Genomic DNA, 12,808 nt, shown 5'->3' with positions numbered 1-12,808 from the left:
ATTGGAGGAGGCAGTGAGAACAAGGAGACAAAGGCAGTGTAAAGGTGACACTGATGTGTAGACAACCTGGATGTGTTTCACCAAAGAAAAGGAACAGACCTTGTCCCCTGGCACCCAGGAAGGGAGATCTGTTTCTGTCACACACTGCTCAGGGCTCTTCCTGGGGCAGTAGGAGATGGGGATGTGCATGGCCAAGTGCAGGAGAATGGTATGACCCCTGCCTGGTTCATGGGTGGGGTCGAGGAGGCAATGATTCCCTGGTACTTTAATGACAAGCTGTCTCCTCATAGGCCTCAGTGGCAGAGACAACAGCCATAGCCATGGACACAAAGACCTGGGTCCTGTTGGGACTTTCAGCCTTGCCACAGCCCTCTATCCTGTCTACACCTGGCTGTTCAAAGGACTCCCACACTTGCACATCTTTCCCTGCTGGCTCTAGACCCTTGTCCGTGTGGTGTCTTACTGGATCTCAGCTGAGTCTGATAACTCAGATTTTCTTGGTGCAATGCTCCTCTTAAGGCAGCTCTGTTTGAAGCTGGCCTGGTTCCTGGTGAGTGGCACCACTGCTCGTATGGCATCCGTCGTGGTGTTCCAGGCCCTCCTCCTCTTGGGCACTGTTCACTCAGCAGGGTCTCAGTCTGCCCTCATGTGTGGGGTTCCTCTTCCTCTGGTGCAGGATTAAGCTCTTCTCCTTGTAAATGTCGAGAGGATTCTGTAGGCAAAATCCTGCAGTTTCTCAAGGTTCCCCCACAATGACACTCCATTCTGTCAGCTGTTCATGTCTGCAGGCAGACAGTTTAACCTTCACGTGATTGTGCTCTCTCTGACAAGATGGCAGCATCAGGAGTTGCAGGAAAGTTTGGATAATACAGGAGTAATGAGTTGAATGGAACTGCAGCACAGAGTCACAGAAGGGTAGGGGATGGGAGGCTGCCAGGTTCCGCATTTTCTGTGCTTCCTTCTCACGCATGCTGTCAGTTTGTCTGGAGCTGTGTCCTGAACTTTATGGGGCTGTGCAGGTCAAAGTTAGAAGGGCCAAAGCCCAGCTGGAGCTCAATCTGTCTATTACTGTCAAAGACAATAAAAACTGTTTATATAAATACTTTAATAAAGGAGGATTAAGGAGAATCATCATATTTTATTGGATGTGGGGGGAAACCTGGTGACAAGAGATGAGGTAAAGGCTGAGGCACTTAATGCCTTCTTTGCCTCAGTCTCTAGCAGCAAGACCAGTTATTCCCCTAGATATTTCTTCCTCCTCATGGCCAGTGCCACCCTTCCAAGGTGCACTTTGTGGCAATTTTTTCTCTCCTGCTATTTCCTACTTCCAAAGAAAGCTCAATAAGTGTGGAAACCACTCCTGAAGTAGGCATCCCAACCCATCAGGCTCCTTGCTGCCTGTCAACAAACCAGACAGAAGTCACCTCACCAGCATCTTCCAAGACATGGGCCTGCTGCTGGCCTTGCAGCTTCTTGGCTGGACACAACCAAGCCATGTGCCTCCTGCTGTCCAGTCATGGACTCAAGCAGAAGGGACAGCACAACCCATATGCGGGCCTTCTTTCTGTCTGGGTCCTCCTGGGTATGGAGGCAGAGGGGATCCCACAGTCAGCATGCCAACCAGGTGCCTTCTGCTGGCCTACCAGGGCCACTGGCAGATGTCAGCCAAAAAGTGCAGGTCCCAGGGAGAAGCCAAGGGTGACCTGTCAGCTACTTCAGACAGAAGTGACCTCACAGTCCCTTTCCGTGACACGTTCCTGCTGCTGCCCTTTCATCTGCAGAGACAGAAGTGACCTCACAGTCACTGCCACAGCCACATTCCTCCTGCTGGGGCAGGAGATCCTGAGGCAGAGCTGAGCTCATCAGAGCATTCCCACCCATCTCGTCCTTGTGTTTGACGAGCTGATCAGATCCACGGCCCCTCACATTCATCTTTGAATGCCATGTGACTGCACAGCAACCTCACGGCTCCTGCCCTGCGCCAAGGGGGTAAGCGCCTAAAGTTAAGGGTCAGGAGAGGGGCTGAAGGTGAGGAGGTTAATGCACAGGAATGGGGGCTTTGGGTGTTAGTTGTTCATGTATGGCATTAGTGACTAGAGCTCACTTTTCTGGGTTAGAGATGAAGCAAAATCTAGTGGAAGTGTTTGGTGTTCTGCTTGTGGTGTCAGGTCTGTGGTTAGGGTATGGTCAAGCTCTGTGGTTTAGGGTTTTGTTTAGGTCTGCAAGAAGACTAGGGTTAACTAGAGCATTTTAATGCTAGTGTTAAGGGCAGGGATCAGGGCGAGCAAGAGTGTAAGGGTAATGGAAAAAGGCTATGGACTAAGTTTGGCTTCAAGGGATATTGTGGTCAAACATTAGAGTAGTGGATTCCTGTCAGGGTGTGGAGTAGCATTTAGGTTTAGGGATTAATGGATATGTCCAGACCTTGTCTTGGATGAGATGAACACCAGTATTTGAGGCAACTTCTAGACAAGGTCAGCTCCCATCTGATCTCTCCTCATGCCTCCTCTCTCCTCTCCAGCTCTTCCTGGCCACCTCCCCATGCTCCCCATGTGGCCCTGAGCTGGTGGTGCTATGAGCAGACCAAGCATGCTGTGGTGCCCAAGAGGTGACGGCACACTGGCTGTGCTGCACACGGTGGGAAGTAGACCTATCTGTATTGGGATCACTGCTGCTAAACTCTCACTCTGGATTCAATATCTGTGGCAGATGCTCAGGAAGACTAGGGAATATTTCCAAGGACTCTAGGGGTTTCCAGGTATTTTATAGATCCGGGCAGCTGGACTTCCCTGAGGATGAGAGGAACCCCTCTCCAGCCTTCCTTCTTTGAGCATGCTGGTCCCTCACTGAATCCCACAGGCACTGAGTTCTTGTTTGCCTGGGGACATCAAAATTTGGCACTGTTCCTATGGGTGACTCCACCTTGGGCAAGCTCTCACTCTGTAGGGCTCCAGGCACTGCCCACCCCTGGGACATGCTCCCTAGGGAGAACCCCTGAGCTTCCCAGGCAGCTCCACATTACTCTCCTAGAGGATGTCCTCTGCCCTGCCCGATGTGGGACAGACGCGGGGATGTACCTCAGTGGCCATTCACCACTTTCACTGTCATCAGACACCAACAGGTTACTCCTAAATCCTACCCTTGATATCTCACAGCTCATATGATGGTGATGAGCTTTTTGTCTCCCAAACGCATGGAGTTACAGGCCTTCTGAGGTGCAGCAGCTTGTATTGGGCTTACGTGTCACTGTTTTGGTAGCAGGGGGGATCTAGGGCTGGACCCTGTGAGCAGAGTCCAGAAGCTGCCCCATGTTAAATAAGAGCCAGTTACAGATGGCTCCAGAAGTGACCCATTGCTGGCCAGAGCCGAGCCAATGGGCGATGCTGGGTTGGCCTCTGTGAGAACAGATTTAAGGAAGGGGGAAAGAAACCTGCTCTGAAGCTGCAGCTGGGAGAGAGGAGTGAGAAAATGTAGTGAGAAGCAGTCCTTGGTACAGACACCAAGGTCAGTGCAGAAGGAGGGCAGGAGGTGCTCCATGCACCAGAGCAGAAGTTCCCCTGCAGCCCGTGGAGAGGCCCCTGGTGGAGCAGGCTGTCCCCCTGCAGCCCATGGGTCCCACATGGAGCAGATCTCCACGCTGCAGCCCATGGAGAAGCCCCCGGTGGAGCAGGTGGATGTGGCCTGGAGGAGGCTGTGGTCCATGGAGGACCCCTGCCGGAGCAGACTCCAGGCTGGACTGTATCCCATGGAGAGGAGCCCACGCAGGAGCTGGGGGCCTGGGGGGATCAGTTCGGGAAGGATGGCATCCATGGGAGGGACCCCAGACTGGAGCAGGGGCAGAGGGTGACCATGAAGGAGCGGCAGAGACAAAGTGTTATAGACTGACTGCAGCCCCCATTCCCCGTTCCGCTGCACCACTGGGGGGAGGAGGTAGAAGACGGTGGACGGGGGTGAAGGTGTTTTTAAGCCTTTAGTTTCTCACTGCTCTCGTCTGTTAGTAATGCTCAATAACGTACCTGAATCTCTCTACAAAGTCTGTTAAGACCATGACTGAAATATATCAGTCATCTGCCTCTCCCTTAAATCAACCCTGGAGTCCTTTTCCACTCTTTTTTCTCCAGCTTTTCCTTTAGAGGGGGGTGAAAGAGCAGTGTGGAGGACTTCAGCTGCCCATCTATGTGAAACCACCACACTGCTCAGCCATGTTATTGGCAACATCTTTGAAAGAAGAGACAGGATTTCAGGCAGTGCACTGGGGAGATTCCATTTTATTAAGCAGATGCTAAGAGAGAGTACTGGCATCCAGGTAGACAAAAAATGTCCAGAGAAAAAAAAATAGCAATTTCATAGCTCGGGAGAAGTGGGGTGAATAAAATACTTCTTTCTACAAAAGTAATACATGGAAATGACACTGAAGATAAATATAACATCATGGTAATGAAAGTAAGTACCAAGCCTCCAAGGGAAAACAAAGGAAGTCACTTGTGGAGAAAGAGGAGAAATGTATCAATCTTAAGAAAAATCCAAGTAATCACTTTCCTGATAGCACGCTTGAGCTCCTTGTTTCTCATGCTGTAGATGAAAGGATTGAATATCGGGGGCACCACTGAGTACAGAACTGCCACCACCAGATCCAGGGACGGGGAGGAGAGGGAGGGGGGCTGCAGGTAGGCAAACATGCCAGTGCTGAGAAACAGAAAGACCACAAACAGGTGAGGGAGGCACGTGGAAAAGGCTTTGTGCCGGCCCTGCTCAGAGGGCATCCTCAGCACGGCCCTAAAGATCTGCAAATAGGAGAGCACAATGGAAGCAAAACACCCCAAGAACAGAACACTACTGAATGTGAGAAGCCCAGCTTCCCTGAAGTAGGAGTTAGTGCAGGAGAGCTTGAGGATCTGGGGGATTTCACAGAAGAACTGGTCAATAGCATTGCCTTGGCAGAGGGGCAGGGAAAATGTATTGGCAGTGTGCAGCAGAGCATAGAGAACCCCACTGCCCCAGGCAGCTGCTGCCATCTGGGCACAAGCTCTGCCGCCCAGGAGGCTCCCATAGTGCAGGGGCTTGCAGATGGCAACGTAGCGGTCGTAGGCCATGATGGTGAGAAGAGAATACTCTGCTGAAAACAAGAAGACAATCAGAAAGACCTGTGCAGCACATCCTTGATAGTAGATGGCCCTGGTGTCCCAGAGGGAATTGGCCATGGCTTTGGGCAGAGTGGTGGAGATGCAGCCCAGGTCGAGGAGGGCGAGGTTGAGGAGGAAGAAGTACATGGGGGTGTGGAGGCGGTGGTCGCAGGCTACGGCGGTGAGGATGAGGCTGTTGCCCAGGAGGGCAGCCAGGTAGATGGCCAGGAAGAGCGCGAAGTGCAGGAGCTGCAGCTCCCGCGTGTCTGCGAATGCCAGCAGGAGGAACTCGGTGATGGAGCTGCTGTTGGACATGTGCTGCCTCTAGGTATGGGGATCTGCACAGGAAGGGAAAGACAATGATATGTTAGGACAGGCTTTTCTGAGTGAAACCTATGCCATTCCCCCAGCCATACTGCCATGCTTTTTCTTTCTCTACTGGAATCTTTCATTCAGCTCCATGACATGAGCTTCATTTTTTAAGGTTCAGTGTGCAATGAGGAGCAAGGGCCTCTGCTCCCGGGCTCTCAAGGGAATCAGTCCTGACCCAGCGCAGTGAGTGTACAGGACCATGGCAGCAGGACAAGGTTTTATTTTCAGATTTTGTCAAATGAAATCATTTCTTACCCAGAAGGGCATGTCTGCATCTGCATTGCCAGAGCTACAGAATGTAGTTGGCAGAAAAGTGCTTTAGGGCCACTTTTATTCTACACACCCTCATCCCCTTCATCATGCCCCAACAGTGTCCTCTGAAGTCAGAAATCCTGAGATTTTCTGCTTAACTCAGAGTGAATGGCTGTGAGACCTGAGAGGCAAAGGGATTCACTGTGGCTTGGTGCAGAGTGAAGGGAGCTGGCTGGGCTTGTTCCCAGCTGCCCGGCACTTGCAGATTTTGGGCACCAAGGGCAATAACATTCATATTACACTTGAAAAGAAGCCAGACTCTGCTGAGAGCAGAGGAGGCCACTGCCAATCCCTCAGTGCCCAGCCCTTTTGAAGGTACCTGAGCAAGGTTTCAGCACCACACCTCTAGCCAAGGACACCTAACATCCATTTCTCCAGCGCAACAGCATGTCCTTGCGTGTAGCATCTCCTCCACTACACAAGGCTTCTAGATCATGCAAGCAGACGATGGGAAAGATTTGCATCCTGCAGGGCAGCTCACAGCTCTAAAGGCTGTGAGGGCAGAGGCTTTTCTTAGCGGGACAGGAGGCAAGGGGGCTTGCACAGAGGAAGCGGTCTGCACTGAATGAAAAAATATGGAGTTTTGTGATGAATTCTCCCTCCGACAAGATTTCTGATTTACCTTCCACTCATTCCTCGATCATATCCCTGAAGCTTTTACTTCCAGGAGCTCTTTCCCTGTCTCACGTCTTCTTCCTGTTTCTGCTCACAACCGCAGTGTGAGAAAGAGTCTTGTGTTTTTGCAGTAGAATGTGTTTTTGCAGTGGAAAATTCCACTAACCTTGCATATTCAAAAGTGATTGTGCAGGCATGACAGTGACATGGAAGTGGGGAGTATGATACACAGATAAAGGAAAGGCCCCATTCTCTCAAAACAAGGATAGCTAAGAAAAACAGGACGAGCAGTGCAGAATCAGTAAAAACAAAAAATCATGCGCCCTCTAGTCATGAGAGAAGAAGGAAATAAAAAAGGAAAAGGAGAAATTAACAGCTGGTCAAATCAAATTCTACATATATGGTATAGTAATAAGCATCGAATAGTTTGTGAACTTGTACTCAGCCAATGAGGAAACGGCAGGAATCAAGTGTTGGGTAATAGGAAATATGGGATTATGATATACTTTTGCTGGGCGCTCCTGCCTGCAGGACACTCGCCATTGCAATCACGAATAAAATAGCTTCACAGAAAATCCTGTCCGAGAAAATTATTGGGTTTTTCTCACACCACCCCAAACTCTATGCAGTAATCTTTGCCCTTCAGAAACCTACCTGTATACAGGACAGTGGCTAGCTGGATGTGTGTCTTTGTAGGTGGAAAAGGACCTGTCAGAAAGCCCTGCTGGGTTCAGCAAAGTTGATGCTGTAGCTTTCGATAGGAAGAGGAGAGGCTGAAGGCAGTTTTGGGGCTGCTCACAAACCCACTGATCATCAAAGTTAACAGCTCAGGAGTCTCAGCAATGTGCTCACGCTGGACAGCTCCTTTTCCGTGTCTCCTTAATTCCCCTCCCTGTCCAGTAGAGTAGGTAACTAAAAAGAGGGCAGAAAATCCCTTCTTTGATCATTCTTGTGAAAAAAAAAAAAATGCCTGGGAAATGATACTGGGTGCTTTGGAGCTCTGAGCAGGCTGTCCCATGCAGCAGCCTCCCCGCAGCACCCTGGGCAGCTCCCCGGGCAGAGCTGCGGCTGCATTGCCCTCCAGCCAGAGACTTACCGGGGTCAGGGCTGGCAAGTGTTCTCCCCCAGCGAACTCTGTGCATCCTGCCACTTCTGCCTGCCTTTCTTTACCCACTCTGTCTCTGCAGGCAGTGCCCCCAGCCCTGCTGCGCTGGGCAGAGGAGCTGCTCCTGGGCAGAGCTGGCTCTCTGCAGCGCTGCCCGCTTGCCAGGAGCTCCCCTTGGGCCCAGGAGCCCGGCCCAGCTCAGCAGCACAGGCCCAGCCCAAGGCCTCCCTTGCTCTGCCCCCCACCAGGCTCCCTGCCCATGGCCCTGGGGCTCCTGGGCTCACAGCTCCTGGAAGGCAGCAGGGTCCCTCCTGGGGAACACACTTGGAAGCAGACAAAGCAAACACTGACTGGCCTTCTCTAAGCATCGTGCTGACTTATTTCTGCAGCAGGAATTGCCCTGCCAGGGTGTGCAGGGCTGCAGGACATGCCAAAGTTCCTCTCTGTTGTTCAACTTACTCATCAGTGAAGTCAATGATGTAATAGACTGCACCCTCACAAACTTTGCCGATGACACAAAGCTGGGAGGAGTGGCTGATACCACAGAGGGACCTCAACAGGCTGGAGAGATAGGCTGAGAGGAACCCCACGAAGTTCAACAAGGGCAAGTGCAGGGTCCTGTCTCCTTCCTAGGGTGGAATAAACCCCAGCACCAGTACAGGCTGGGAATGACCTGCTGGAAAGCAGCTCTGCAAAGAAGGACCTGGGAGTCCTGGTGGACAGCAGGCTGAGCATGAGTCAGCACTGTGCCCTTGTAGCCAAGAAGGCCAACGGGATCCTGGGGTGCATTCGGAAGGGTGTTGCCAGCACGCCAAGGGAGGTGATCCTCCCCCTCTACTCAGCCTGTACAGGTGCTTGGTGTTATTCCTCCCTAGGAAGGAGACACCACAAAGAAAAGGTGGTATGCATGAGAAGCCTGACAGGGTTAGAAAAGCAACATTTAGTTGCAGAAGAAGCACTAGGGCTGAATTCTCATGAAATGTTACTAGTTACTTGACAGAGCAGCACACTGCCACAGTCATGGTGACTGCCTGGCAGCTTTGTGCCTGGGTATCACTGTGAGATCAGCCAAATGGGATGAAGGCTTTGTTCCTCATCCCTACTGTTGAGAGAGGGGTTTTGCCTCTCAGCAGGAGCTATCTCTGCCACATGTCACCCAGGCAATGTCTGTGAGTGGCATCTGCCCTTGGGGCCCAGAGATGTGCAAGGCCTTGGTTCTCTTGCTTTCCAATATCCACTGGCATTCCATCCAAGCTAAGCAACCCAAGGCCTTCTCCAGAGCTGATCATCACAGAAAGGCACTTCTGGGACTCCTTGCAACAGCCTGCAGTAATGCTGCCATTGCTTATGTCAATTGTGGGTGCCTGGAGTGTTTCGGACTCTTCTAGAGGTGAGTTTGAAGTATGGGAATGCTTTATACAAACACAAAAGAGCTTTGACATGTTGGCTTGTGCTCAGTGACTTCTGTCCTAGAGCACTGCAGGTTATTGAATCAAAGTCTGGAATACCTGGAGTGTGTCCAGTGTCCTAGAGCCACTCACACACTGGCTGATACTGACTTGGTTACTGAAAATACAGTTTGGTGGGAGACTTCAACTTCCCAGATGTCTTCTGGAAAGACAACACAGCAGAGAGGAATCAGTCTAGCAGGTCTCTGGAGTGGGTGGAAGATAACTTCCTGACAAAGCTGCTGAGTGAGCCAACCAGGGAACGTGCCCGGCTGGACCTTTTGATTGTGAACAGAGAAGGCCTTGGGGGGAATGTGAAGGTTGGAGGCCATCTTGGGCATAACGATCACGAATTAATAGAGTTTTTGATTTTTGGAGAGGTAAGGAGCGGGGTTAGCATAATTGCCGCCCTGGACTTCAAGAGGGCTGACTTTGGCCTGTTAAAGAGCTTGGTTGGCAGAGTCCCTTAGGAGGCAGTTGTGAAAGGCAAAGGAGTCCAGGAAGGCTGGACACTCTTCAAGAAGGAAATCCTAAAGGCACAGGAAAAAGCCATTCCCATGTCCCAAAAGATGAGCCAGTGGAGAAGGTTGGCCTGGCAGAACAGAGAGGTTTGGATAGGGCTCAGTAAGGAAAAGAGAGTTTATGACCTTTGGAAGAAGGAGCAGGACACTCAGGAGAACTACAAAGATGTTGTGAGGCTGTGCAGGGAGAAAATTAGAAGGGCCAAAGCCCAGCTGGAACTCAGTCTGGCTACTGCCATGCAAGAGAATAAAAAATGTCTTTATAAATGCCTTAGCAACAAAAGGAGGACTAAGGAGAATCTCCATCCTTAATTGTATGGGGGGAAACATAGTGACAAGAGATGAGGAAAAGGCAGAGGTACTTAATGCCTTCTTTGCCTCAGTCTTTAGTATGAAGCCCAGTTGTTCTCTGGGTACCTAGCCTCCTGAGCTGGTAGGTAGGGACAGAAAGCAGAATGAAGCCCTCCTAATCCAAGAGGAAATGGTTAGCAACCTGCTACTCCGCTTAGTCATACAGAAGTCTATGGGGCTAGAGGGGACCCACCCAAGAGTATTGAAGGAGCTGGCAGAAGTACTTACCAAGCCACTTTCCGTCATTTATCAGCAGTCCTGGCTGCCAGGGGAGGTCACAGCTTACTGTCGGCTAGCAAATGTGATGCCCATCTACAGGAAAGGCCAAAAGGAGGACCCATGGAGCTACAGGCCTGTCAGTCTTACATTGGTGCCGGGGAACATTATGATGCAGATTATCTTGAGTGCCATCATTCAACACATACAGGACAACCAGGTGATTGGTATCAGTCAGCATGGATTTATGAAAGGCAGCTCCTGCTTGATGAACCTGATCTCTTTCTATGACAATGCGATGCACTTGGTGGATGAGGGAAAGACTGAGGATGTTGTTTACCTAGGGTTTAGTAAAGCTTTTGACTCTGCTTCCCAGAGCATTCTCCTGGAGAAACTGGCTTCTCATGTCTTGGATGGGCGTGAGCTTTGCTGGGTAAAAAAAATGGCTGTGTGTCTGGGCCCAAAGGGTTGTGGTGAATGGAGTTAAATCCAATTGGAACTCGAGACTATGGCCTGGACAAGTCTGTAGGTTGTGCGAGGGATTCCTGTGTGCTGGCACCACGCATCCTGGCTGTGAGAAAAATCTCAATAATTTTCTTCAGACAGGATCTTCTGCAAAGCTATTTTATTCGCGATTGCAATGGCGGGCGTCCTGCAAGCAGAAGTGCACAGTAAAAGTTTATCATAACCTTGTATTCCCTATTACCCGACACCTACACTTTTGCACTCCAAGGCTTCCTGAAGGGAAGTTGTGATGACGAGGGGGTCGGCCTTTTCTCCCAGATAACTAATGATAGGACTCGAGGAAATGTCCATGAGTTGCGCCTGGGGAGATTTAGATTAGATATCAGGAAAAACTTTTTCTCTCAAAGAGTGGTCAGGCACTGGAACGGCCTGCCCAGGGAGGTGGAGGAGTCACTGTCCCTTGCGGTGTTCAAGAAGCACCTGGATGAGGTGCTATGTTATATGATTTAGCAGCTTAGTGGGTAGTATTGGTGATAAGAGGACATTTGGACTAGATGATCTTGTAGGTCCTTTCCAACCCTGTGTTTCTATGATTCTATGACCTGATTTCCCCCATGTCCTCATTGGCTGAGTACTGCAGGTTCACAGCCTACTCGATGCCCTTCTATGCCATATATGTACATTTTTTTTGACCAACTGGTAATTTCTCCTTTTCCTTTTTTTTTTTTTCCTTATTCTCTCATGACTAGAGGTTCATGATTTTTCTTTTTACTGACTTCGCACTTCTTGTCCTGTTTTTCTTAGCTCTCCTCCTTAATTTGGGACAGTGGGACCTTCGCCTTCTATTGCAAAACCACAACTATGTTTCTCACACTGGCACACTTACCCGTAAATTCCTGGAGTTAACTACACTTGAAACAGCCATTGAGATGCCGAGAAACTCGTGTTGGACCATGTGTGATAAACTCAGGCTGAAAGACTCAAGAGTGGGTGACTTTGACTGGCTGTGGCAGAGCCCAGCAGCCTGCCCCAGTCTGGGAATATGTCCCCTTCCAACTAGGGAAATTAAAAGGGATTAATATGAACAGACCCATTAGGTCAATCTGCACAGTAAGGGAAAGTAATGGTTCTTGTGCTGTAGGTGCAACAGGCAGGAGGCCTTGGATAGGGCCTCAGAAGAGTCAAGCAGATCTAATCTGGTTCATCCCTGAGCTAAGACAAACACTGTGAGCAGAGCGAAGGACACCGAGTGGTGCCCTAGGACGAAGGAGGATGCAGAGCACAGCTGTAAGAGGTATCTTTCTTGTGTCACGACTGACACAGGTTCAGCTGAAGTGAAAGCCCCAGCCCAGGACCCATGGAGTGAAGGTCCCTGGGCACAACTGCAGAAAGACTTTGCAAGACCTCTGCCAGTGACAGCTTGAAACACCAAATGCATCTTGGCAGTAGTAGGTCCTTTTGGCTCAGGGGCAGATGTCCTCCCTGGCAACACCACCACGGAGGCCACCACTGCAAAGCTGCTGCGTGACACCGACTTTTGTCCCTGGTGTCCAGAGAGGGGAGAGGGGAAGGGGAGAGGCAGGCCGTGGGGAGGGGGCTGGAGTGAGGTCACTGCCACTGCAGCAGCCTGACTGGCCCTCAGAAGGGCTGGCCGGCAGGCACTGTGACATCATCCCGCGCATCAGAGAGCCCCTGGGCAGAAATGACGTCACTGCAGAGGGGAGGGCGAGGGGCTGGCAGAGCCCCATCGAGGGGCTGGCTGTGGGTCCCCTCTGCTACAGCCACCTGACTGCACGGGGCAGGCAGGAGGGCAGGCAGGGCTCATGTCCACTTCTTGACAGCAGGATCATTTCTCCTTTTAGGCTAGGAATCATCTTTCTTTATTCTGTTTCTTTGTCCTGTTTACAAGCAGGACACACAGTCCAGATGTGGCACAATGCCCTCAGCCTGGGGCACAGGCAGGAGGAGATGGATCCCAATCTCCTGTCACAGGGCTGTGACATTGATAGAAGAGCTGATGAGGTGCTGGGGGACAGGTCCCTCAGCTTGGGGCGCTGTGCTGGATAGGGACATATGAATGGGGGGATGAATAACAGGGTATTGTCCTCCATTTGAAGGAGCCACTCCTCTATGGGATGGGCAGCAGGTTGGGGGTGCCCTTGTGGGTGAAGGTCAGAGGAGAGCCAGTCAGGGTGACAGTGTGGTCGTGCTAGATGGGTGCAGATTCTTCAGAAGAGACAAGCGGGGACGATCAACAGAGGTTTGCCCTCAGCATGAAAG

At 51.0% G+C, this 12,808-nt stretch overlaps 1 protein-coding gene across 1 annotated transcript; it reads right to left on the bottom strand.

Moving 5' to 3' along the window:
* Positions 1 to 2,015: 2,015 nt before the first annotated feature.
* Positions 2,016 to 11,603, bottom strand: LOC310892038 (olfactory receptor 14C36-like). Its single transcript, XM_083854220.1, has one exon. It carries the CDS (start codon positions 5,436 to 5,438, stop codon positions 4,479 to 4,481), a length of 960 nt encoding a protein of 319 aa, XP_083710346.1. The 5' UTR covers positions 5,439 to 11,603; the 3' UTR covers positions 2,016 to 4,478.
* Positions 11,604 to 12,808: the final 1,205 nt, after the last annotated feature.

This window comes from Anser anser (genome assembly GCF_964211835.1).
Source record: "Anser anser genome assembly, contig: HAP1_SCAFFOLD_133, whole genome shotgun sequence".
In the NCBI taxonomy this organism is placed as follows: Eukaryota; Metazoa; Chordata; class Aves; order Anseriformes; family Anatidae; genus Anser; species Anser anser.
Note: the sequence above shows the minus strand (reverse complement) of the source record. Positions and strands in the feature narration are given on the sequence as shown.

Coding starts and splice junctions, on each gene's coding strand:
- LOC310892038 (XM_083854220.1), bottom strand. CDS start 5,438: ATGTCCAACAGCAGCTCCATCACCGAGTTCCTCCTGCTGGCATTCGCA.